The sequence below is a fragment of the Polyodon spathula genome, chromosome 20 (genome assembly GCF_017654505.1).
Source record: "Polyodon spathula isolate WHYD16114869_AA chromosome 20, ASM1765450v1, whole genome shotgun sequence".
NCBI classification, from domain to species: domain Eukaryota; kingdom Metazoa; phylum Chordata; class Actinopteri; order Acipenseriformes; family Polyodontidae; genus Polyodon; species Polyodon spathula.
The window spans coordinates 18,551,411-18,578,816 of NC_054553.1; the positions used below are offsets into that span (position 1 = coordinate 18,551,411).

A 27,406-nucleotide genomic window follows, 5' to 3' on the forward strand; every position below is an offset into this window, starting at 1 on the left:
TGTGCTGTCCAAGCTCTTTTGAAGAAGCACAAAGAAACGGGCAACGTTGAGGACTGTAGACGCAGTGGTCGGCCAAGGAAACTTACTGCAGCAGATGAAAGACACATCATGCTTACTTCCCTTCTCAGTCAGAAGATATCCAGCAATGCCATCAACTCAGAATTGGCAGAAAACAGTGGGACCCTGGTACACCCATCTACTATCCGCAGAAGTTTGGTCAGAAGTGGCCTTCATGAAAGACTTGCTGCCAAAAAGCCATACCTCCGACGTGGAAACAAGGCCAAGCGACTCAACTATGCATGAAAACAGGAACTGGGGTGTAGAAAAATGGCAGCAACATCGAGTCTGTCTGGGATTACATGAAGAGAGAGAAGCAACTGAGGCTGCCTGAATCCACATAACTGTGGTTAGTTCTCCAAGATGTTTGGGCCAACCTACCTGCCAAGTTCCTTCAAAAACTGTGTGCAAGTGTACTTAGAAGAATTGATGCTGTTTTGAAGGGAAAGGGTGGTCACACCAAATATGGATTTGATGTAGATTTTTTTTCTGTTCACTCGCTTTGCATTTAGTTAATTGATAAATATAAACTATTAACAAGTCTATTTTTGAAAGCATTCTTACTTTACAGCATTTTTTCACACCTGCCTAAAACTTTTGCACAGTACTGTATGTGTGTGTGTGTGTGTGTGTGTGTGTGTGTGTGTGTGTGTGTGTCTATATATATATATATATATATATATATATATATATATATTACTAGACCCAAATGTAAAGTTTAGAATCAGAATGAATAGAATCTTAGCAGAAATAGTTATATAAAGACTGATGAACTGGGGGTAGCTGCTGCTTTGTTAAATGGTATTAAATAGTGTAGTATTGGGAAAATACCCTGTTGTATGAAATGACTGATGACTCCGATCGGTAGCAGTTCAAGAAGTTTTATTACAATGCGTGCAAGGGAAGAGAAGTAGTTACATGAACGCACAGCAGCAGTTACATGAACACACTCTCTTAGTTTAAGACTAGGTGACCTAATACTTATACATGTTTAGCAGAGCAACATTTGAGCAGATTAGTACATCAACAAGTTGTTTTTTGCTCAAAGCTCAGGAAAACAGTTTTACACTCTTACAAAAATACAGCCACCTTGACCACATTCTTTCTTAATCTTTTGCAAACACAGCTGTATCAAAAGCAAAACAGTCATCTTGCACTAGAACGTTCTGTATCAAAAGCAAAACAGTCATCTTGCACTAGAACGTTCTGTATCAAAAGCAAAACAGCCATCTTGCACTTGAACGTTCTGTATCAAAAGCAAAACAGTCATCTTGCACTAGAACGTTCTGTATCAAAAGCAAAACAGCCATCTTGCACTAGAACGTTCTGTATCAAAAGCAAAACAGTCATCTTGCACTAGAACGTTTGGCCTCGGGAACATCACGCGATCCTCCTTAACCCTGCAAGTGCCAACAAGGGTCTGCCTCTTCAGTCCCTCCTTTGGACCTTCGAATAGCCCAAAATAGAGACAGTCCATGGCATGAGGCAGAGGTTACCAGCACTTGCCCCTATGCGTCTGTATCAGTAAGAAATATGTGTAGCATTCTGCATGCAGCCATGTTAGTAAATTCGCAACAACACTATTAGCATATTAACAGTTTGCATAAGTAACCTTGAACATTTGACATGAGTTGCATCACTCAGTGTTTCATAGCCCTCCCAGAGCTGTATAGTAAAGTGACCTGCACGACCTACAGCCCTGTTCTCACACAGTCCACACCAGCATGGAGCAGCGACCATTCACCCTTCAATTGCTGGAGGAGAGCCAAGCACAGCAGAGACTGCTGCAGCATTCTGCACTGAAACAGGTCTTTCCCATGTGCTCTGCCCTTCGAAATGTTTATCCTGCTACGCATTGGGACAGTAAAGATGCACTTCACCATGCCTACCCCATACTTGACTTTTTTCACTGATTTTTGTCTGCATTGTCATGGTTTCCCATTGTTTTACTACACTTTGTATCAATTTTACTGCAATGATGGGGATGTGGGGGGGGGGGGTAGAGAAGCCTGATACACAAATAAATAGGCTTTGATTTCATGAAATTAAATTGGATATTCATTCCACTTTTCTAAAAATGTCTTTTAATGGTTAAAATTTTATGTGGCTGAAACTGGTGGAGGTAGGCCAGTTTGTATCAGACTGCGGCATGAGTGAGTCTCAAGCATCAGTTTGAATGTCTAATTATAATTAAGGTAAATGCAGGCCCTATACTTTAACCTGTGTTGCATTGCAAAGTCTCCCCTTCGATTCTCAGCGGCACTGAACGAGCTTCGAAGCCGGGCCTCAAGAGGTGAGCGAGTAAGTCTGCAACTCTCATTGTCTTTCTGATTGACTATTGAAACTTGTTACCTGGGTGGCTATTGAAACTCATTTTTACCTGGCTGGCTGCTGAAACTCATTGTTGGCTGGCTATTGCGGCTCCCTACTGAACATTACTCTTCTGCCACTTGAGTATATTCCCGATTTCAGTTCACCTATACTGGCTGCTGGTTGTACAGAGGGTTGATTTCAAATGTATTCGTCCTGACATTAAAATGCCCAGCAGCTTTGATTCACCGCTATGTGACCCGCCCTAATCTAATCTTTTAGAAGCTTGGTTCACGTTGTAAATGAAGACATGCCTACAGCGTTACTAATGGGATTTCCGGTCTGGATTGGTCCCAAACACCAAACTCTAACCCTGACTCCCATCCCACACTTCATTGTAGCTACCAACCCACCCCAGTTCTGTCTGAAAACCCCTGGGGGTGGAATCTGTACCTTGTAGTCATTTTGTCTGACCTCCTGCTAACTTGATATTGTGCCTCTTCAGATAAGTCAACTTTTTATAGGCAATAAGTGATACCTCAAAAGCCCTATCAATGGCTTTACTACCACTCAGATAAACAGTTGCAACTTCACACTTGGAAGCTACATCATAACTACTGCCAGAGTTCTGAGGGATGCTTGTTCTGAAGTGTTGAACTGCTTGTGTCTGCTGGCTATACAGCATTGAAAAGGGGTTGGCCCTGAAGGTTCTACTGACATGCACTTACAGGATGAATAATTCTGATGTCTGGACTCTTAACACCATTTTCACACAGTACCTTCTTACATATCCTCTCTATCAACCAAGTTAATGCTTACACAGCAACTGGGTTAACTTGGGTTAAGTTACATGAACTTGATCCCTTTTATCCAGTAGGCAGTGTGGCCTGCTCTCGCTGAATTATGAAATCCTAGTGTGAAAACGCTGTTAGAGATCGTGCCAGTCCTTGATCTGCTAATCTGTGTTTACCATTGAAGAGGTGAAGAATATCCTGAGCAAAACCTCTGACAAAATGCACAAAAAAGATTTCCCAATGGAAAACAAAAAGCATCCCCTCAGTAACTCATCTCCCGTCTCACCCTCGCACCCAGTTTGCTGATCCATGGAGTTATTTTTATTAGGCTGTAAGTCATGTCCTAGAGAGTAAATGGCGGGTGGGAGTCTGGCGAGCGTGGGGCTGTCGTGGGGATGAGGAATTTGTGGAGACTGGCTGTGGGGTCAGAAATTCTTTGGTGTTGTCGTGGGGGTGAGAGGGAAAGAGAAAGGGAAGTGGAGAGGGGAGAGAAATACGGGATAGAGAGATGCTGAGGAGAGTAGCAGTTGGCATGGCTTCTTTCTTCATACAAATAGCCGGTCACCTGGATAGACTTTTTCACTGTCTTCTGTGGAAAGACACAAGGAGAAAAGCCAAATCAGACAGTAGTGGGGGAAGAAGGGAGGTGGAGGGCCAGGGTGGAAAAGCACAAGAGGCAGATCTGCCCCACCCCATTGGATACTCCTGGGTCAGTGGGGCAAATGTGAGGAATTTTTCCCAAGTCATACAGATTGGAGATCTTCCGCTTTAATGATTTGTAATGGGTGTAATGATCAACTAAAGTTGCCATACAATAGATATGTTGATTATATAGATCACAGTACAATTTACTGTGCATGCAGTGGTACTAATTCTTGTGCAGTTAGATTACATAGTCATTACCGACACACTACTTTGTCAAATGGTAGTATGAGTAACAACCCAGATTTAAATCTGCAGCAATGTGTTTAGGGAGGTGTGTTGTGAATGATTTTTTGCAGCACCTTGCCTAATGATCTTCATGGTCTTAGTATCCTGGCAGAAGCATGTATTCAAAATAGAACAAAATGCACCCTTTTTGCATTGCATTTAACTCAAAATGTTTCCATGCTGTCTGGTAATTATTAAGCTTTTGGAAGAAAACGAAGGGAGTTAACCAGAAGGCTCTGCACTTGAATATCAGAGCCAATGTGCTATTTAGAGCAAACAGCCCGTGCAGGTCCTCAAGCCAGTGAATGGGAAACGCATCACTAGGACATAACAGCATCTTGATTCAATACAAAGGACTTAGCAGCAACTGGGTCACATGTGGAAATCTTCATGCTGTCACACAGAGCCAGGAGACCTGCTGTATAAACTTTTAAAGTGAGGAAGAAAAGACAGTTTCGAAGCGAGTACAAAGGCACATTTATAGAAAGGAATAAGGTGTTTGTAACAGTGATAGGCTTGCATGAAACTGGTCAGAACAATATGCTCCTTCCTGCTACTCAGTTAGTTTAAGGCCATTGAATCACAGACCTCATTTACCATCCATAATGAGTCGTGTGTATGCCGCGCATAAACTGATTGCACACAAGAAGGCTGCTTTAAACAACACTACTGTTGTATAAACTACAAGTGTCTCCCTACTATATATATATTACACTATGTAACACAATTTTTGTTCCTGGGTAGTAAGTGTTATTTCCTAATTGCTTATGCCTCAAAAGTATAGAAAATGGCTATTATTCCCCACAAACATTGCTTTTGTGACCAGGAGAGTGATATTTTGAAATTTACCTATTTCCAATGAGAAAACAGGCGAATTTGTGTCTTTTCGTTCACGTACAGTCAGAAAAAAACAACATATGAATCCAAATTAACATGTTATACTAAAGTAATACAAAAATGACTACAAAAGATTTAGAAGTGAGTAGTTTTTCGAGATTTACAATTATACTGTAAATCACTTTCATGATTCAGCCCACAAATGTAGTCTCCCATCATGTTCTCGTTATACTGTCCTTGGTAGCGACGTTCAAAGTCCATTATGTCCTGGTGGAAGCGCTCGCCTTGCTCCTCCGAGTACGCTCCCATGTTCTCCCATTTATTTCGCCCATGACTAATGTGTAAGAGATTCTCACAACAAAAACTTTTACAATTTTAAAAATTTTAACAAATTTTATAACATAAAATTCCGAGCAACAATTGTTCATGTTACCTTCCAGAGTTTTTTTTGCAGTGCTCGCAGGTGAAATGAGGTGCCCAGGGTTTGTCTTGATTCCCGACAGGCATGCCAAAATATGCCTTGTAGGCCTCCCACATCTTAGCAGATGCTTCCACGGAGTACTTTTTCGCTCTTGTCTTGATAAATTGGCAGCAGACGTAGCAAAATGCGTCTGCCGGATGCTTGCAGCCTCTTGATGCCATCTCAGAAAAATGCAGATATGTATCCACTTAGGCAGCTGGAACTAAACTGAACTGGTGGGCTTAAGGACCCTGTGTTTATACTACTATTTATATTACTGGAAAGTTCTAGAAGTTACTCCAAGTTTACTCAGCACTGACTCTATCTGGAATGTTCTGGAAAATAGGTAAATTTCAAAATATCACTGTCCTGGTCACAAAAGCAAAGTCTGTGTGGAATAATAGCCATTTTCTATACTTTTGAGGCATAAGCAATTAGGAAATAACACTTACTACCCAGGAACCAAAAAAAATAAAAAAAAAAGTGTTACACGGTGTTATTATATTATATATATATATATATATATATATATATATATATATATATATATAAAAATTTGTCCCTGTGACAGAGTGAGAGCTCTGCCAGTAAATATTGTGTGTTTGGTGGTGGTTGGCAGTAATGGGGTTAATTCCTGTCCCTGCCAAAAACATGTGAAAATGTGGCTGCTCCTAAACATGAAGGCCTGCCATGCTGAAATCTGCCTGTGCTTGTGTGGAGTACTGTTCCTTTTACAAACCCAGGGGGAGCTTGTCACATGCAGGACTGTCTTCACTTGTCTTTTGTGTAAAAGTAACAGCACTACACACAAGCACAGGTTGGTTCTCTTACAAATACAAAATATGAGCCATCACTAATGGGTTATTCCACTTTAAGAACCCAAGAACTGAAGCATGTATGCCAACAAACTCTCGAGAGAGTGCATGATGCAGTGCGAGTTTCCCGGACAAAAGCACACTGCAGATATTTGCAAATTCTCTCTTCCTTTTTCACTAAGAGTGAAAGCATCTGAGCTGAGTTTTTCATTACTTACTCGGTTTGTGCCTTATTAAACTGTTTTTTACAGGTTTTTGTCTTATGACAATGTTTTTTCCTTCGGTCGATAACTGGTTAAATAAAAAAAAAAAAAACTTCTGCCGTGAGTTGGCTAGCCCGAAGTGGCCGTACACCAACGGAAGCCTGCGGTTTGCGTTCGCCCTCTCCCAGGTCTAGCTCACTCTTGCAGCAAAGTACTCTTGTCTGGACAGGGCAATGTTCTAGAATTAAAAATAGTAAATACAAACATAGTACTACCCCTGCTGGGATAGTTTATTTATCTTGTGTATTCAGTGCTGTTACTTTACTGATTACTCCCTTTCCTTGTTTTTCTTTGTTTTGCAGAAAACGGGATCGAGTTCTGTGAGTTCTGTTCACAAGGTTGACGTTGTCTTCTTTGTACCTTGGTACCAGAGTGGACGCAACCTTAGAGCAGGTACTCGGTACAGACTCTATATTAACGCGATACATAACGTGTACGGTACCTAGCCTCTCGGTACCGACGGTATACCTCGGTACCGGGGCTGTCAGGTGAGTATTAACGTCCTGTACCGACATCTCGTTAAAAAAAAATAAAAACAATTGTACTAGCGGTCGGTACCAGGTCGGTACAGAGCCGTTTTCAATCAGTTTCGGTACCGGTAGTATTCATACACGGTACCTAAACAACTTCAGAACCAGGTTGCTGGCACCAACTTATTGCTGTCAACACCAGAATTAGTACCAAACTTGCTTGCTTTTGGTACCAGTTGTACTAGATATTAGTTACCCTAGTCCATAGATACCAAGTCAGGTACCAGGCTAGATACAGAGCATAGCTCAGTACTAGTTAATTTTTGTTTGTGCTCAGCCTATTACATAGGCAATAAGCACTATGTGTCACAGTTGTGTTGATTGTGGTACCAAGCTGCCAGCAGCTGATGGCCATAAGAAATGTGTGCGCTGCTTAGGCCAGGAACACGCAGAGCGAGCGCTGGTAGACCCTGCCTTTTGCGCACCTTATGCTGCTTTTCAGCAAGCGATCCCTACAAACCAGGCTTATGTGCCAGTCGAATGATCGTTCCATCACTGCTGCGCAACTACCTGCTGCGGAGACTGGTAGCAGTAGGGGCGCTCTAGGGAGCGCAGTTCCGACTGTCCTAGGGAGCGCTGTTCCAGAGAGCGCCGTTCCAAATAACGTAGCCAGAGGCCCCATTCTGCGGAGCTCTCTCTAGGAAGGGACACAGGTGAAGCCCCATTTCCTCTTCCTCTCCTGCTGCTTCACCCCACCCCCCCCCCCCCCCCCCCCCCCCCCCCAATATGGCGACACAAGCACCTGTTCCGTCACACACGGTAACTTCCCTTCCCCACTTCATTTGGGTCGGTGGGGGAGGAAATGGAGGATGCTCTCTCTGTCCTTGCTTCGGAAGAAGAAGAGGGGTTTGTATTGGAGGAACAAGCAGCATTGGATTCGCTGCCTCTACCTCCATTACCTGGGGACCTGATACCCTTGATGCATCGAGCCAATGAAGCATTTAAGGTGCCATGGCCAAGCACAAAGGCCGAGAGGTGCTCTGTATTTGATGAGCGTAAGGAGATTCCATCTGAAGCCCCGCCCATCCACCCAGATTTTTGTTTACCTCGTCATCGCAACACCCAGCCACAGCCCCTGGACCCCCAGTGGGATCAACTATACAAGCCTTGGCGCAGCCAGCTAACCTGGCGTTGCTGTCCAAGGAAGCCCTTGCCCGAACAAGCAGTGTAGGGTCATGGAGGTCCTTCTAAAGAAAGCCTACTCCATTGACGCTTTTGTTGCGCGTTTGGGCAACTACAATACAGGCCTGTTGGCTTACCAGAGCTACATTTTGGTGCTCCGCTGCTGAGGTGGGACTCACCCCTGCAGTTAATCTCTCGAAGCTCCTGAGCCAAATAAAAGGGCGGACTATGGCAGTATTGGTAGCAGCACACCGTCAGCTGTGGCTTTCTCAAGCCAGGCTGACAGAGGGTAATAAGGCTGCTCTGCTTGACGCGCCCATTACACCAGAGCATACTTTTGGCCTTGCAGTGGATGATATGTTGCTTCGGTCCAAGGCGGCAATGGAGGCAACAAAGGTATTTGATGACCTTGCCCTTAAGCCTGTATCACCGCCTAAGAGGCAGTGGTATCAGAGACCACCACCCCGGCCACAGTGGCAGCCTCAGGGCGATCCACGGGACCCTCCAGCAGTTGCTGGTACGTTGGGCCGAGGGTATGGTAGGCACAAGCGGTTTCAGCGCAACGCACCTGCCAAGGAACCGTGTGTGCCAAAGTTGAAGCAACAGCCCTAGGACATTGCTGCCACAGGCCCTGGACTCCTTCTCCAGGGACCAGCTGGACTACTGGGACCAATGCACCCACGATTATTGGGTGCTTACCACTATACGTTGGGGATACTCCTTACAAGGATACTCCTTACAACCCCCCTTTTGGGGCATGGTCCATACGCTGGTCAAGGACCCCCGAGCCAATGATTCACTGGCCCTCCTGCACAAGCAGGCTGTTCGCATCTTACCACCCTCTGACATGGTCGGCGGGTCCTACTCAAAATACTTTCTGGTGCCCAAGCAGGACGGTGGCCTCAGACCAATCCTCGATCTCAGACAGGTCAACCTGTACCTTAGCCGCAGGCTGTTCAAGATGTTGACCCTGCGACAGCTGTTGCAGTCCATTAGGCCAGGCGACTGGTTCACGACAGTGGACTTACGGGACGCCTACTTCCACATTTCCATAAAACCAGGGCGCCAGAAGTACCTTCGGTTCACCTTTCAAGGAAAAGACTACGAGTTTCAGGTACTGCCGTTCAGCCTGTCCCTGGTGCCACCCGTTTTTACGAAATGCATGGCCACTCTGAGACGCAAGGGTATCAGAGTTCAAAACTACGTGGACAACTGTCTCGTTTGTGCGGCTTTGCCAGGTCAAGCACGACAACACAAGGAACGCGTCACCGATCACCTCTTCAGACTAGGCCTGAAAGTGAATCATGCGAAAAGCCAGTTGGAGTCAACCCAAGTAGCGGGGTACTTGGGTCTGAGTCTGGACTCTCAGTCCATCCATGACAGCTGCTCTGTTGGACGACATGGTGACAGACATGTCGGCCTGTCTAGACCTATTCCGGTTAGGCAGAGCTTTACCAGTGGTGACATTCCAGAAACTTCTGGGCTTGATGGCAGCAGCTTCTTAATCCCTTCCCCTGGGCCTTTTACATATGCGACCCCTACAGGTTTGGTTCAACAGGATGGTCCCTCACCCAATGCTGAACCGCAACCGCTTAGTGACAGTGTCCAGATACTGTCTCCAGACTCTCTCTTGGTGGGGGAAAAAAGAGAATTTGCAAATGGCCGCAGCGTGCTTTTGTCAGGGCAACTTGCACTGTGTCATGCACTCTCGCGAGAGTTTGTTGGCGTACATGCTTCAGTTCTTGGGTTCTTAAAGGCGAATAACCCATTAGTGATGGTTAATATTTCTATTTCAGAGAACCAGGGTTATGATAATAACCTTACATTTTCAACAGGGCAGGCCTGCATGTTTATTTCAAACTCCAAATTAAACAAAACCAAAAACCTAACTCCTTCCAGGAGTGCTAACTAAACTGTTGCAGGTCTAAGCTATACCAGTCAGCTAAACACAGACTTGGTGCTCAAGGTGTAATAAGAGTGTGCATGCTTTTAAGTGAATATGTGTATGGAATGAATTGGCAGTAACTGTGAATGCTAATGTAAGATGAAGTGCTGTGCAGTAGCCCCCCGAGAGCAGTGAGAGAGGCCCACCCTGTACCTCTTTAATAGCGCGCCCCTTTTTTAGCCCTCTTTGTCTTCTGTCTGCAGCTGTTGAAGGCGGCGGTGTCCCTGATCTGCTGGCCTCGGTACTGAGAGGGAGCGGCACAGGCGCCCTCTGTGCGGAGCCGGTTGGAGTCCATCCACCTGCAAGCACAGAAGAGCCTTGTCATTCTAACACCCCTCACTGTGGGGGATGCACATTGCAATTTGGTTGTAATAGGACAGTTTTAATAATTGGCTTTTGACATTTGTTACTACAACTCAGACTGCAATATTGAGTGTGGCATCAAAGTCTATGGTAAATAGTTGGGGTGAATAAGTTTCATTGATTTAAAAACAAAATACAGTAGTTAACTTTACGCGTTTTGTCTGGTACCGTTCATAACTTAGTGATTACAGATTTAATATGATTTGAGGCATATCAAGGTTGATAGTGTCAAAATTTTAATGCACAACTTTTCTGCTGTAGGTAGAGCTTTACCTGAGCTGGAGGGGTTGTGGCTGTAGTTTATATATGGGTGTGGCAGAGCATAGCTCTGCCCTTTAGAAATTGGTAGGGGTGGGGTTAAATTCCCCTACCTGCCTGGCTGTTATGTCAGGTGGCTGGGTGCTGATTGATCGTTAATTAAGCTAAGCAACTAATCAACCCCAGCCACCTGAACACAATAAAGCCAGGCAGGTAGGGGAATTTAACCCCATCCCTGCCAATTTCTAAAGGGCAGAGCTGAGCTCTGCCACAATGTGCTTCCTCTGTTTTACCTGAGCTGGAGGGGTTGTGGCTGTAGTTTATATACAGTTGTAGTAAAAAATGTACATACCCCATTACATATAATTTTTAGAAATTTTTCAAACAATTAATTATAGGAAAAAATTTTTGTAGCAAAAGTTTTGCTTTTGTGTAAGAGGGAAAAAAGTTACAAGAAATAGATGTCTACAACTCCAAAAATGTTAATTCAAAGGTATTCATACCCTGACAAGGAAAATTATATTAATAGCTAGTTGAGGCACCATTAGCAATAATAATGTCTTTTAAATGATTCGGGTATTTGTCAATGAGCTTTTAGCATGACTAGAGATTTTTGACAACTTTTCAACACAAAATTGTTCCAGTTCATTCAAATTCTGAGGACTTTAATTGTGCACAGCCTTCTTCAACTCATATCAAAGATTTTCAATCGGATTTAGATCGGGACTTTTAACTAGGCCATTCCAGAACTTGATTTTATTCTTCTTTAACCATTCTAAAGTATATTTTGATGTGTGCGTTGGATCATTGTTGTGTTGGAACGTCCAGTAGTGCTTTAAACCAAGTTTTACAGTGGAGAGTTTCAGATGATTGGCTAATATCTCTCTTTTGGTATGCTATGGAATCCATTTTACCATGTATTGGAACTAAATCTCCTGTGCTATTACAGGAAAAACTGTTCCATAGAAGAAGATTACCACCTCCATTCTTGACAGTAGGCTTGTTGTTCTTTTCTTTGTACGCCAAACCAGACTTTTTCCAAACGACTATCAGCATGACCAAACAGCTTGGTCTTTGTTTCATCACTCCACAAACCTTTGTCAAAAGCTTTCTGGAAATCTAAATAAACCATGTCATATGCTTTGCAATTATCCATTATCGATGTTGCATCCTCAAAAAAATCAAGCAGGTTAGTTAGATCTCCCTTTCCTAAAATCATGTTGACTGTCTCCCAGAATACTGTTACCATATAGGTAATTTTCCATTTTGGGTCTTATTATAGTTTCCATAAGTTTGCATGTAATAGAAGTCAGGCTTATTGGTCTGTAGTTACCTGGTTCAGTTTTGTTCCCCTTTTTGTGGATTAGTATTACGTTTGCAATTTTCCAGTCTGTCGGGACAACCCCTGTGTCAAGAGACTGTTGCATGATCTTGGTTAGCAGTTTGTAAATAACTTCTTTCATTTCTTTGAGTACTATTGGGAGGATCTCATCCGGCCCAGGGGATTTGTTTATTTTAAGAGCTCCTAGTCCCTTTAACACTTCTGCCTCGGTTATGCTAAAGTTATTTGAAACTTGATAGGAACTGGATGACATGTGGGGCATGTTGTCCATATTCTCCTTTGTAAAAACTTTTGAAAAGTAATTATTTAATATATTTGCTATTTTTTTTCCTTCATCTATGATTTTGCCATTTGTATCTCTTAGACATTTAATCTCCCCTTTGAATATTCTCTTGCTGTTGTAATATTGGAAAAACATTTTGGAATTGGTTTTAGCCCCCTTAGCAATGTTCATTTCTATTTCTCTCTTGGCCTTTCTAACTTCCTTTTTGACTTTGCAGTTGCGTGTACTTTGTTTTTGGACCCTTTTTAACGCTCTGTAAAGTGCCTTTTTTCGCGGAATATTTTTTTTATTGATCTATTAAACCATTTTGGCAATTTAGTTTTACATTTAGATTTGTTTACTTTAGGGATGTAATTGTTTTGCACCTCTAGTATCTAGTATCTCTAGGAGCAATTGCCCACATGTCGCGACCTGCTCAGCCAGGCGCAGGGGACGTTGTGGCTGGTCAGTTTCTAAAAGGAGCATGGTGGCTTCGGCTTCCTTTGAAGAACAAAGTGCCTCATTGGCGGTTATATGTGGTGCTGCATGCACTCACAAAACCACCCTTTGAACCTCTGCATTTTGCGAGCTTAAATAGCTGTCTTTGAAGGTAGCATTTTTACTCGCTGTTGCATCTGCTAGACGTGTTAGTGAGATGCAGGCTTTTTTAGTGGCAAAAGCCTGCTTGTTTTTTTTACAGAGTCTAGGACTAAGGTCACGTTCCTTACAAATCCGGCCTTTCTGCCTAAATGTTTATCGACCTTCCATGTCAATCAGTCTGTGGAATTGGAGGCTTTCCATCCTCCTATATTCCAGTCAAATGAGGCGTGTCAACTACATGCACTTTGCCCGGTCAGGGCACCTGCGTATTATGTTGACAGGACAAAAATTTGGTGACAGTCTGAGCAACTATTTATTTTGGAGCTAAAAACAAAAGTCAAGCTCTTATCAAAACAGAGGCTGTCCAGTTGGATAGTGCCTCCTTCAGAGAAGGTTACTGGTCATTCTACCAGGTGTCTTGCTACCTCTTGGGCATTTTTTCAGGGTGCATCGGTCTCTGACATATGCGATGCAGTGGTGTGGGCCACTCCTCACACCTTCACAAGGTTCTACAGGCATAATGTCCTGGATCCTCATAACCCTGCTTTTGGAACCAGAGTGCTGACAGTGGTGTGTCGGCTGCATTCAGAAGCACTTTCATAAGGTAATTATGCATTCTGTAGACGTTACTCTGTCTTATCAGTACGGCAAGGCATCAGTCTTTCAAAATTGGCTGTTCTGCAGATCATGTTCTTGCGACGGCTTTAGGTATACTTACCCATGTGTAATGGAATATATTTTGTACTTAAAAGGGAATGTAAGGTTATTATTATAACCCTGGTTCCCTGAAATAGAAATGTATCCGTCACAATTCTTTGGTCGCTGCATACATTCTACGCAGTAGGCTAAAGAAACTTTATGGCGCTGAGTACCATTTTGCACGTAGCTTGTCTCCTGTGGGGGTGGAGACAGACGTGCTGACGTCGTGGGCGTAGACGCGACTTTGGTAAAAGTGTTCAGTGGAATCGGGTGTAATAGGTTAACCCATGTTTAATGGATACATTACTACTTCAGTGAACCAGGGTTATGATAATAACCGTACGTTTTTATATCTGAAACAAAAACACATTGGAAATGTGGAAAAACACCAAGTTAAGAAAAGTGCCCAGCCAATTGTTTCTTCTAACTTGTATAAAAAACACAAGCTAAGTTTCAAGAAACTATTGGGGCAACCAAGCAAATAGGCACAGCTGTCAAAACCGTGGGGGCCAGTTTGCCCCAATTGTTTCTACTAACTTGGCTTGTGTTTTTGATCCGCTTTTATTGTGCCTGGAAAACACAAGCCAAGGTAGTAGAATTGGATTAGCTACTACACTTCAGATTACCTGCTCATGTATAGTTTACTTTGAGTTGTTGTGATCACAAGTTTTTGAAGATTCTGATCAATGTGCATTAAAGATTGCTAAATGACAAGCTTGGATTCTTCACACCCAAACTAAGCTGTATTAATAACAAAGTTGTTATAATAGTGGAAAACACTAGTGGAGGCTTTGAGTAAATTGTTGATGCTCAGTGTGTGTCTGTGTGTGTGTGTGTGTATGTGTGTGTATGTATAAGTTTTCACATTTTGTTGGCACCTGAACGCACTCCACGACACTTTCAAATTAGACTTTACATGTAGAATGTACAGAAACTACTCCACTTTGATAAAGTTAAAAAATGCATGTAGAATATAAATAAGTAAGATTTACAGAGAAAAACAGATTAATCTCAGTTGCATAAGTATTCAACCCCTTGGCTACTACAGCCCTAAATAAGCTCAGGTGGAGATGATTTGTTTGAAAAGTTACAAAATTAGTGAAATGGTTTCAGCCTGTGTGTAGTCAGTGGTTTAAATTGTAGATAATTTCCCTCAGGTATATAACGACTTTCAAGCTGCAGCTCACGTAGTGATCCAGCAAAGCAACCATGAAGACCAAGGAGATTTCAAAACAAGTCAGGGATAAAGTGGTAAGAGAGGCACAGAGCAGGTGAAGGGTACAATAAAATTTAAAAGGCTCTGATTATCCAGATCAGATCGCCCTCCCAAACTGAGCAGCCAGGCAAGCAGGAAAGTGGTTCAGGATGTCACTCTGAAGCCAGCAATGACCTTGAGAGATCTGCAAAGTTCTGTGTCTGAGATGGGAGTCAGTCTACACACATGAACAATAAGCCGGCCCCTATACAAAGCTGCCCTGTATGGACGGGTGGCAAGAAAGAAGCCATTACTCAAAAAGCCTCTTCTTAAAGCATGTATGGAGTTTGCGAAAAAGCATGTAGATGATACTGCAGACACATGGAAAAAGGTTTTGTGGTCAGGCGAGTCAAAAATTTAACTTGTCAGTCTAAATTCTAAGTGTCACGTCTGGCTCAAGCCTAACACTGCATATCACCCAGTCAACACCATCCCAACTGTCAAGCATGGTGGTGGCAGCATCATGTTATGGGGATGCTTCAGCAGGGACTGGGAAGTTTGTCAGGATAGAAGGGAGAATGGATGGTGCAAAGTACCCGTAAATCCTTGAGGGAAAACCTGTTTGAGTCAGTGAAGACTACAAAACTGGGTAGGAAATTAAGATTTCAGAATAACTATGACTCGAAGCACAAAGCCAGAGCCACACTGGAGTGGTTGAACAAGAAGAGAATTAATATTCTTGAGTGGCCCAGTCAAAGTTCTGACTTGAATCCAGTTGAAAATTTATGGCGAGACTTGAAGATTGCAGTCCATCGACAATCCCCAACAAACTTATCAGAACTGGAGCAATTTTTCCATGAAGAATGGGCAAAAATGTCACCATCCTACTGTGCAAACCTAGTAGAGACCTATCCAAAAGACTCATAGCAGTAATAGCATGTTTTGCTGACATTTAACCTCCTCCTCATATAACAGTGTTCAGTTTAACACTACAGCGTTGAATAAAAAAAAGTTGGTTTTAAAAACTGCATACATTATTTTTAATTCAACAAAATGTGATGTTATTGGTAGGGGGTGAAACCACCTTATGCAAACCACTGTATGTATGTAAAAATCGGGATCGTCCCAATATTAGGGGCTTTGTCCCGCTTTCCGATCGAGGGTCTGTCGGGACGCCATTTGTCACGATTTTTAGAGTAAACATAGAAAACTCAGGTGTAAAATGTGACATTTTTATTTTCTTGTTAGGAAAGTTTGTTTGTGGCTGCTGTACTGACTTGCGATGCAACAGCATTACTGGTTTAGGGCGTGTTGTTTGAATGAGTTGTTTGTATTGCATCTATGCGGCTATCCAATCACATTAACCTGCAGTCATGTGATATGGTATGCATCATGTGTTTTTCCGGCTTTACTGGCGCAATGTCATGGTGGCTGGTGTTGTTGTCGAGCCTGTCACTGAAAAGCAAAAAAGAAAGTGCAAGTACCGAACGTAGTGGGGAAAAAAAATTGATTCAATCATATGTCCATGGTCAAGTCATCCAGTTAGGATTAGAATTAGGATTTCACAGACATTTCGCTGACCTGTTTAAACATTAAATACACCTAATATTTCAGAATACCATAAAAGCCTTAAAATAGTGGTACTTGCTTACTTACTTAAAGTGCTGTCATTTGTTAAAAGGCAAGCATGCAGCATCCCCCTGCAGTTGCTGCCAACATTCTCTATCTGGTGTGGATTACCCATACATTGAGACTGCATGTCTGCAGCCACTATATTGGTTGGAAGTGTAAGGCAAGCTTTGCCAAGTTGTACAGATGGGGACATCAATTAGGAACAGTCCCAAAAATCGGTTACCTAAAGGTATCTGGCATTCTTTAATAAAGTCCATATATGCAGCAAATTTTTTGTCATGTTATTTGTCCCATCGAGGAATTTATTTTATCAGTACCGAAAACAAAGAAAACTTGCCTATCTGGGTCTGAAATTCTAACTGCGATTAAAAAGGTTGTTTGAACGAGGCAGCTGTGCTTGATTGTACCTGTAGTGCTGATTTAGCTTCGGTACAACCAATACAGGAATACTTTTTGTCTGCGCTGACTTTCCAGTTTGTTTTCTGAAAACTGTTCTTTGTTTTACGTTCTGTTCAGCAGCCTCTTTAATATGTTTCTGAAGTTATGGCGATCGATCGTATTTTCTTTGTCACATTACAAGATGTGCAAAACAATTACCTCCATCTGCATGTACATTTTAATTGGGAAATTCTCAGCCGAAATATACTTTGCTTGTTTTGCTTTGTCGTCCATTTTTGGTATTTTACGTTTAATGCTGAAAACTAGATTTTAGCAACCAAACCGGAAACAATGCGGCATTGACTTTGTCCCACCTACTGTGTACAGTACAACAGGTCACAGAAAAGCCAGTACAGGCAGACTGATAGGTTGATTAAAACATCATTGTCATCTGAACAGTAAGCAAGAAAGTTAACCACTTTGCAGTATTTTTTTTTAAAATTATATTTCTCTAAGTTTTTGTTTGCCTAAGTGCAATGCACACTGGAAGGCAAAGGAATAAAAAAGCCTATCTACAGAAGAAAGACACGCAGTTTGCGTCGCTTGCATTATTCAGTAGTTCACAAGGTTTCTTTCCTCCCCTCACCAGCTGAAAGTGTCCTGATTTTTCACTCTTGCTATCTGGTCACCCTACGGTGTTGAATTCTGAAAATGTTTGTTTTATTTGAAACTACGGATAATTTCTGTCAGGGACTGGAATTCACGGCACGAAAATAATAACCATTTTTAATTTGAAAGTAAAAATATGAAAGCATGATGATCTCTATGTACAAAAATCTTCACTAATATGCAATTGAACAAGAACTGTTGAGTGTTTATTTTCGTTTCATACAGTAATAAATGGCAGTGTTTATATCTAATAGTGAAAAAGAAATAACTATCAAGATAGCTAAAGACAAATAAATGTCTATGTATTGATTTATGTATTAATTTATTTCAATATTTAATATATTTATTTATTTTTTTACATTTACCAAATATATAGGCTATCCTTCAGCATAGCTAATTCTCAGAAATTAATGTTCTTTTTTGTCTTTTTTCTCATCAACCAGTATCGAGAGAGGAAACTACTTCCTTATGCCAATAGGGACCACAATGAGCGTTACACTGACAGGAAACCAAAAATGTTCAGAGCTCAAGGTCAAAATCTGAAAAATATAACAAGGTCCCGAGAATTCTCAGCTGACTGACTTCATCTTACTGCTTGTTTTCTCAACTAATCCTGTAGCACTGACAGTATACAACATGCTTGCAAACTGAAAGTTATAGTTTCAAATTGCATGCATGCTAGACCTTATTCAAATGTTCCATTTTTAAACAGAATTAAATCATTTAATATAAATGATATAGTAGTCACCAGAAGTGCGTTCTCTAGTATATTTCCATGTTGACAAAACAAGTTAATTGTCATTAAACTCGGATGTCATGTAATTTACAAAAAGTGCTTGGGGCCTGCAGAAATCTGCAAAAAAAGGAGGACATTTTTACCTTACTTTTGATTTATTTCTCTTACTGTGTGACAGGTATTGATTTTCTACATTTCACCTAAAAGTATTGGGAACTGCAGGTTAAAAGTGAAATGGTGCTTTTTGGCTAAATTACTTTTGCTGCGCCAATACTTTGAAAGCACATAAACTATCCTTGTTGTATAGAGAGTCTGGTAGTTAACGCTAATAACTTGGCGTGGGGAACTATCGTAAGTGCTGGAGGGTTGCAGGCAGTATTGCTCCCTGTGTTTCTGGCACTGCCTGCAGTCACTTACTTGCGCAGTGGGGCGAGCGAGCAGCTGCACATCCAGGGGTTGTTGGCGATTGTCATGTTCTCAATGGTGGTGAAGGAGAGGCTGCTGGGAAGGGTATTGAGCTTGTTGTTCTCCAAATGCAGGGACTTGAGGGCTGTGACTCCGTTAAATGCTCCGTCTGAAAACTGAGCAGGAACATGCTGTTAGTGAGGGGCCTATCTGCGATGCTCCCCAGGACCCTGGTACTGTCTGCAGGCAGACACAGTCCAGGGTAGGCAAACTGAGGCACAGCTTGCTAAGCGGCAGACCTTTTCCGAAAGCAAAGTTAAAGGAAATTACCCATATTTAAAACACTATATTGAATTAAAGAGTTGCAGCTAACAAAATGCATCTCGTTCCATAACATTTCATGCCATTTATATTCGTCTCAAATGTGCAGTTTTAATGGAAACACCCTTTATACCAAACAAGAATATTCATTAAATAACATGATATCTGATACTTCACTAGGTCAAAGAAACTGTTTTAGTGTGTTTTGCACTTCCTGGGTCATGTCATATGGAGTGTGAAATTGTCCCCTCTTCCCTGGCTCCTTTCCTGTCCTGAATCAGTCAACTGCTTCCACTATTGACTGGCATGCTTTCAGCAAGGCAGGGCACATAACCAAAGAGTAAGGCATAGAAACATAGATCTTTAACCTCAGGTAGTACCGGGCTGTCCTGTTTTCAAATGAAAATATATATAGAACTATATAGCTAAAAGTAGTGCAGAGCAGGTAGCATTTGTGAAATTATTTTGTTAGGTACAATCCTTTTAATCTCTTCAAGGTCCATCTATGTTTCCATCAGTCACTGGCACACTTTGAAATCAATTTTTTTTTAATTATTTTTTTTTTTTTATAAATTTTGTTGCCTCCAATTTTTTACCCTGGTTTTCTCCCCAATTTGGTGTGCCCAATTATTGTCTGTATTCTTGGCTCACTGCTTTCAACCCCCCTCTGCTGACTTGGTGAATGGAGGCTGGAGCACATGTCCTCTGAAACGTGCTTCTGCCAATCTGTCATTTTTCACACTGCGGATCCAAAGCGAGGCCACCAGACCTATAGCGGCGGAGAACAACGCCGATCTGGCGGCTCCACTGCAGAAGCACAAGCGCCCTATCGGCCACAGGGGTCGCTGATGCGCGGTGAGCCGTGGATTCTCCTGCCGACCTAAGCCCTCCCTACCTTCAACAGAGCTCGGCCAATTGTGCGCCACCCCCTAGGAACTCCCAATCACGGTCAGCTGTGACATAGCCTGAACTCGAACCTGCGATCCCCAGACTATAAGGCACATCCTGCACGCCACGTGGAGCCCTTTTACTGAATGCGCCACTCGGGAGCCCCTGAAATGAGTCTTGTTTGTCAGACAGAAATCCTGTTCTCACACGCACTCTGATAGATCAGTAGAGTTACTGTACCTCTGCCAGAAGCAGGTTCTAAACCACCAGCTTCAGAAAAAAACTGTTAGCAGCCTTAATTTCATATTATGGAAACATCTAAGCTAAATTAAGACATTATTAAAAGGGAACTGTACAAAATTGTGACACTTGAAAACTTGTTCTGTGAACCAGTGGATGCCCCCGCTTATTGGAACGAGATGAGAAGGACTTTATTTATATTTACAGAAGGGTTTAATGATGGAAAGTTGTGTTATTTACAGAAGGGTTTAATGATGAAAAATCTTATTGTTTACAGAAGGGTTATAACATTCTAAAACAAAGCGCTTTGTATCATTACACAAATACCCACACAATAATAACATTCCAGAACAAAGCACTTTGCATAGTTGCTAAACATTTTTTGACTGCATATACTGTATATTTTTTACACACTGTGCATGTACATAAATAATATGATCAAGATTTCCTAGAGGAGGGTAGATTCAGCATTTCTGTCTAAAATTGAGCTCAAATCCTGGAGTTTTGCTCAATAATATAAACATTTCCATTCAAAGTACTAGTTGTAAATCTAGAAGCTATCCTACTCACCTACAGTTCCCACTACATAATGTTCATCATCATAATAATAATAATAATAATAATAAATACATTCATCTGATTTCTGCAGGGACAGTGCAAGGCTCTCGCCGGTAGAATGTTATTGTTTGTTACTGTGGATCCAGTATACTGGTAGTCTGTTCGAGTTCAACACATTCCTCAGGGCATGCCAATCCACCTGAGTGCTTTTGTAACGTTCTGAAGCTAAGCCCCATGTTTGTCTTTTTCAACAAATTATTGACAAAGTAAATCTTGCCATATTAATTAGGTTTTAGGGATTTTACTTCAACTTTATACACGGTTGCTGAAGCCTGGTGCTGAGGTCGGTAGCGCACAGCAATAATATAGGAGACCTCTGGCACTGCTTCCCAGCTCTGCTAATTTAATACATTTTGGAGTATAACTGGCTTTTTGTTCTTGTTAGGTACTCCTGAGAGATGCTACTTAAGGCTAGTGTAACATGAATTGCATATTTTATTACTGCTAAGGGACAGAAAATAATAAAACATGAAAATAATAAAAGTAAAGGATAAACAAACCTTGCTGTGCTTTTCAAAGGGCTGCATTTGTTTGTTTGCTTGGTTAATTATTGCAAAGGGTTGCATTATTTACTTTGTAGTAGCTTTTGTATTTTTTTTATAACCTTGCTTACAAAACAACTAAACTGTAAAGCACTATCATTTTAGAAGTCACTTGCAAATGGTAGCAATTTTAAAATGTTTAATAAATGATGTCACCGAACAATGTAAATAAACTGAGTGAAATGATGTCTCATTGCATCATACATTGATCTTAGTGATGCAATAACACTGTGTTGGGTTTATTTTCAGAGTTAAAAAAACCCATAAAACTAATAATGCTATGTCCCGTTCCCTTGGCTGCACAGCAGTTTGGTTTTTCACATTTTGGTGTTAATGAAAATTGTCTGGATGTCAGAAACAGCTGAAAGAGTTGATACAAAACTGAACCGATGAACCGAATTGCATCCATCATTCCAAATAAGAATCCAGTCAAATGCTTCTAAAAGGTGAACAATTTATTTTGTGAGCTAGCCTATTTATTCAAGAGTCCAAAAAAATACATTTGCTCTGCAAAACACAGTAAGTATGAGAGTCGATGAAAGTTACCAGGTAATGCAAACGCCCACCATGCATCTGTGTATAAATGGTTAAGACTTCACTCATGGCTCTTTATGAGAGCAGATTATCCTCCTGGCAGTGGCCATCAAACATTTTTAACATTAAAATGTGAAACCTCTCGGGGTGGTGCCAAGAGATTGGATCTCTGCAAGCTGTATGATTCCTGTCTTTTAAAACGAAAAAGAGAAATAAAAACATGTGTGTCTTATGCAAGACCAAGGAGAGAGAAGATGGAAAATTCCACTGTGTCAGAACGAGGGCTCAGTGAGAAGGAGTGGGAGATGGGCTGTCCAGATTCCCGGCTGTTTCTCTCTCTGTCTCCTCCCAGACTATCCTGCCAGCAGCCTTGCAAAGGACCTGATTGTCTATTCAGCAGGCCGATGGCAACTTTAAAATACCTCTTCTCATGCATCCTAGTACACTGCTTATATTTATCCACCAGGATCCCTCTGCAGCCTGTTTACAGGGGATTCTATTGAGAAAATAAACTGCATCTGAAAATAACACTCGTCTTCAACACGCTTGGATGGCGGCCAGTAAGCATGCCTAAAAATACATGATTTGGTCTGGAAAGCCATTTTTCAGGTTGGCCTTTTGAATCTTAAGGGGACTGTGCTCCCCACCCGTCCTCATCACATGTTGCCACTGAAAAAACTCTTCTAGTCAGCATTGTGTGAGTAAACATTTTTCTAAATGTTTAGGTGTTGAAGGACTGGCATCGCTGAGGTCTATGTGTTAAACTCTGGTGAGTTACTGACGAGTCGAGTAACATGAAATCCTGCTGTCCACTCCACAAACAGTGTCCTGCTCTTACAACACCTCAGACAGACAAATAGCGCATTGGTCTCTGATCCCAGAGACTGGACTTCCATCGTCAGCCAAACAAATAGCGCATTGGTCTCTGAACCCAGAGACTGGACTTCCATCCTCAGACACTGCCTCTACATTGGGTTATATAATTCTACAATTCAGCTTCACTACTGGAGTTTCTGGAACATGTCACAATAGCTGCAACGTAACGTTGACCTTTTGTGATGCTGTTGTGTTTTCAGGCTTGAGCAGCTGCTGTTGCAACAGCATGTAGCCATGAATGTCCTATGAAACGTGCCATGAATTTACAGAAATATGCAAATGCATGTGAATTTGCAAAGTAGAATGCTGTCTTCACCACTTACTGGATGATGCCCTTTAGCTTGGTTAGAACTGGCCAGTTAGCCACTGCAGGGACTACACTGTTCATTCATTCCCTACATGGAGAAAGCCCACCCGCCCCTGTCTAGGGGCTACTAATGGAACCTGTATTAAAGGGGTCCTGCCAACAAAGTGCTCTCTGTCACTGATCAACACTGAGTTGCATGCAGACAGGAACATAATTCTACCTAGCCAGGATTCCAGATTCAGCACTATCTTGCTAGGGTGCTACAGACAGTGTGGAGCAGTCGGGCTGCTTTAACAAACAAGAACTTGATACTTCTTTTCAAGATTGCATTTTCTTCAAGGGAAATCGTGATTATGAAGAAATACATTATATTGATAACACAGGTATTGGTCCAATAAATAATAAACAACATAAACATAAATACTTAACAACATATAGACATTCTAGAGCTATATGTGATCCACAAAAGCAGTACGTATGTTTTTTGTTTGTTTTGTTTTTGTTTTTAAAGAATGCATCTAGACTATTTTATTGTTGTTTGGTTTTACACATTCAAGGACACATGCACAATATCCTTCAGTTCACTGCAGTGGAGGCTAAAGTGAAACTCTGGAGAAAGCAGCCTGCAATGTGCTGTTATTTACAATCCCCCTATTTATACCTCCATTTTTAGCTTGGATTGTATTTCCCTTGTAAGGCTTCTTCATCAACCTCACTTAATAAAAAGCTGGGCTAATAAAATTGCTCTTTTCTAAACTTTTCCTACAGTACAGTAAATGCTAATGTGTTAGAGAAGGTACGGTTGCATTCTTCATTAGCGTGATGCTTTTGCATTCTTCATTAACGTGATGCTATTGATCCTTCATTAGCGTGATGCTGTTGCATTCTTCACTAGCGTGATGCTATTGCATTCTTCATTAGCGTGATGCTATTGCATTCTTCATTAGCGTGATGCTATTGCATTCTTCATTAGCGTGATGCTATTGCATTCTTCATTCATTCTTCATTAGCGTGATGCTATTGCATTCTTCATTAGCGTGATGCTATTGCATTCTTCATTAGCGTGATGCTTTTGCATTCTTCATTAGGGTGATGCTATTGCATTCTTCATTAGCGTGATGCTATTGCATTCTTCATTAGCGTGATGCTTTTGCATTCTTCATTAGCGTGATGCTATTGCATTCTTCATTAGCGTGATGCTATTGCATTCTTCATTAGCGTGATGCTATTGATCCTTCATTAACGTGATGCTATTGCATTCTTCATTAGCTTGATGCTTTTGCATTCTTCATTAGCATGATGCTATTGCATTCTTCATTAGCGTGATGCTTTTGCATTCTTCATTAGGGTGATGCTATTGCATTCTTCATTAGCGTGATGCTATTGCATTCTTCATTAACGTGATGCTATTGATCCTTCATTAACGTGATGCTATTGCATTCTTCATTAACGTGATGCTATTGCATTCTTCATTAGCGTGATGCTATTGCATTCTTCATTAACGTGATGCTATTGCATTCTTCATTAGCGTGATGCTATTGCATTCTTCATTAGCGTGGTACTTAGAGAATGAAAACAAATATTTAAACAAAAAAAATATCTATTAACCTTTGTTATTACTGTAATAGGAAGCTGGCAAGATGTAGTAACAATGCTGAAAAAAAGGTTGCAAAAGCTCTAAAGCTTCTTTAGAGAGGGAATATACAAAACTGTGGAAATTGGCGTATGGAAGGTATAATTTTACTACATCAATTGTGATTCCATCTGTGGTCTTTTAACACAATGCTTAGGTATTTTACAGAACATTTTGGCAAATGTATAACCACTTTGTTACGTAGATAATCAGCTATTTGTCAAAGATTAGAGCACTTGCGGTGCTTTCAGTTCAGCCCATGCCAGTGCCGGACATTGGTCCAGCACTCCCTGCTTCAGGTCAAGAGCTGGTTGGAAGACAGCTGTTGATGGCTCAATTCAGTAATTATGGATGTGGTTGGAAAAGAAAAAATCCTGGACTGACATAGCTTGAAAGAGCCACAAGTGAGTACCACTACCACTGTGTTGGACTATACCCCACCTCCTTTAAAAAGCAGACGTGCTTACCCTCTCCAGACCCATGTTGTCCAGGAAGAGCTTCTCCATGTATCTCCCGAAGGACTGGAAGGCATTGTCAGGGATGCTCTTCATGGAGTTCTTGGACAGCTTGAGTTCCTCCAACACACGCAGCTTGCTCAGGGCGGCACTGGGGAAGGAAGACAGACGGTTGTGCTCCAGATGCAGGATGGCCAGGTTCTCCACATCCTCCAGGGCAGAGGGCTGGATGGAAGCCATGTCATTGTCGCTAATGTGGAGCCAACGCAGGTCCTTGGCGCCGCTGAAGGAGCCGGCCCGGAGCTCACGGATCTTATTGTTGTTCAGCTGCAGGGTGAAGAGGTTGATCATGGGGGCCAGGATGCCGCGGGGCAGGTCACTGATGCGGTTGCTGTCCAGGTAGAGGTAGGTGAGCTCGCTCAGGTCCTCGAAGGCGCCCGGCTTGATGATGCTGATCTCGTTGTTGGATATGTAAAGATAGATGAGCTTCTTGAGCCCTTTAAAGGCCTTGCCCGAGATCTCCTTGATGTGGCAGCTCTGCAGGTGCAGGGAGATGAGCCCTGGCGAGCTGCTGAAGGCACCGCTGGGGATCACAGGCAGCTGGTTCCTCTGCAGGTTGAGGAGGCGTGTGGCGTCAGACGCTACTGGGATCTTCTTGAGCCCCACGTTGTCACAGATGACATGCTGCAGGTCACTGTGGCAGTGGCAGGGACTGGGGCACTGACTCAGAGCAGGAGAGACGCTGGCCACCAGGGCTAGCAAAGAGGCAACCAGGAAGCTCATTCTCTGCATGTCTGGTGCTGGTTGCTCTGTCTGGTCTGTGGCTGAACAAACAGGAGAGAGGGAGAGGAGGGAATGTGCTTTGGCTTGAAAGAACACAGCACTATTTATAAAGTTATGAAAACACCTGAAAGCAGAGCCAACGTGTTACGTGGAACCGAAGGGTTGTGCCTGCGCTCTGTGATCTTTAACAGTTTCCATGCTGCTAAAGACTACCGTCTGTGATTTGGCGCATCTGTGGTTGTTTTTATAAGGGAAACCTCACTGCACTGGTGTGGATTCTCATTGTGTATCTATGTTGCATTTCTCTCATCATCTTTACTTCTTTATAGTTTATAACATTTTATTTAAAAATAAACATCATTTAAGGAAAATCTTTTCACAAATGAAAGTAAACAAACTGAATACGATGTAATGCAGCAAGCAAAATGCAATAGACTGTAGAAGAAAAACAAGAGAGAGAGTAGGACACAGAACAAGAATTTCAATTTCCAACACACTGTACCAATAGCTGAAATGTTTCCACAAACACTATTTCTAAATTGTTCCAAGATAATAAGATTCTGCGCAGACAACTAAGGGAAAATGATTTACGGTAATTTAACAAAACTAGTAAGAAATAGCCGTGATGCTGGCAGCTGTACTGAAATGCTTACAGTTTTGATGAATGACAGAGAATGTATCGAGGGGGTAGCAAAAACTTTTTTTTTTTTTTTAAGGTGCATAATTTGTTATATTAAAAATGACAAGTTCTGATAAATTTATGGTATTTCCAAAACGCAGGTGCTAGAGCTGCTGTTCACTTCAGGTAGTATTTCCAAGCATTAGATTGTGCTTTAGTGTGTTGTACATTTTTAGAAAGATTCTTGTGTTTTTTTCTTTTTTTTTCTTTTAGGTGCAAGGGACTTAGAAAAGGATTCACAGCTTGTAGAGTGAGCTAATTAAACATAAACAAAACCTATCAATAAATTATATTACACATTAGGCAAATGTTTTCATGAAAAGTATTTGTCTTTTGTGTTGTATACGTACAATATTCGCTATCATTGAGTGAAGCTGATTGAATTGAATGAATCCAGTATTTGGATGATGTGCTTCTTCATTTCTCATTAATGGATGTCCTGGTAGACCAGGGGTTTTCACCAGGGCACACGCACCACTGGGGTGCTTCTAAAATGAAGAAATTAAAGGAAAATTAAAGGAAAATAATAATTGTGAAATTTTTAAGGTATTATATTATCTCTAAACCACAGGGCATAATTATTTCATATTTGTTTAGCATCTCAATGGTTAGTATAGTTTAGTTTAAAAAATGATCATCCACCTGAACGCAGGCATGATTTCAATTGAGCAGGTTGCCACTCTGTACTAGTCTACATTTTAGTAACAGCAATAGCATCTTGCTGAATTTATTTATGGTGTTTGATGAGGGTACATCCAGATTATCCTTTGTATCGTTGGACGCAGTTAAGCCAAGCTAAATTGTTGGTTGGTGCAACAGACATAATTCAAATATTTAAGTTTGACTTGAGATTTAAGACCGACTTTTAAGATTTGGACTTGCAGCCCACCCCAAGTGACTTGTAAGTCAAAGTTTCAAGAGGTACTGT

At 41.7% G+C, this 27,406-nt stretch overlaps 2 protein-coding genes across 2 annotated transcripts in view; one reads left to right on the forward strand and one right to left on the reverse strand.

Annotated features, from left to right (window-relative positions):
- acsf2 (acyl-CoA synthetase family member 2) overlaps nucleotides 1-27,406 on the forward strand; it is an 89,884-nt gene that overhangs the window by 31,351 nt on the left and 31,127 nt on the right. The window lies entirely within an intron of this gene.
- On the reverse strand, nucleotides 923-25,884 carry LOC121295714 (chondroadherin-like). Its single transcript, XM_041220701.1, has 4 exons — nucleotides 25,029-25,884; nucleotides 18,615-18,778; nucleotides 10,217-10,362; nucleotides 923-3,750 (listed from the first exon to the last, which is right to left on the reverse strand). Exons 1-3 carry the CDS (start codon nucleotides 25,806-25,808, stop codon nucleotides 10,221-10,223), a joined length of 1,086 nt encoding a protein of 361 aa, XP_041076635.1. The 5' UTR covers nucleotides 25,809-25,884; the 3' UTR covers nucleotides 923-3,750; nucleotides 10,217-10,220.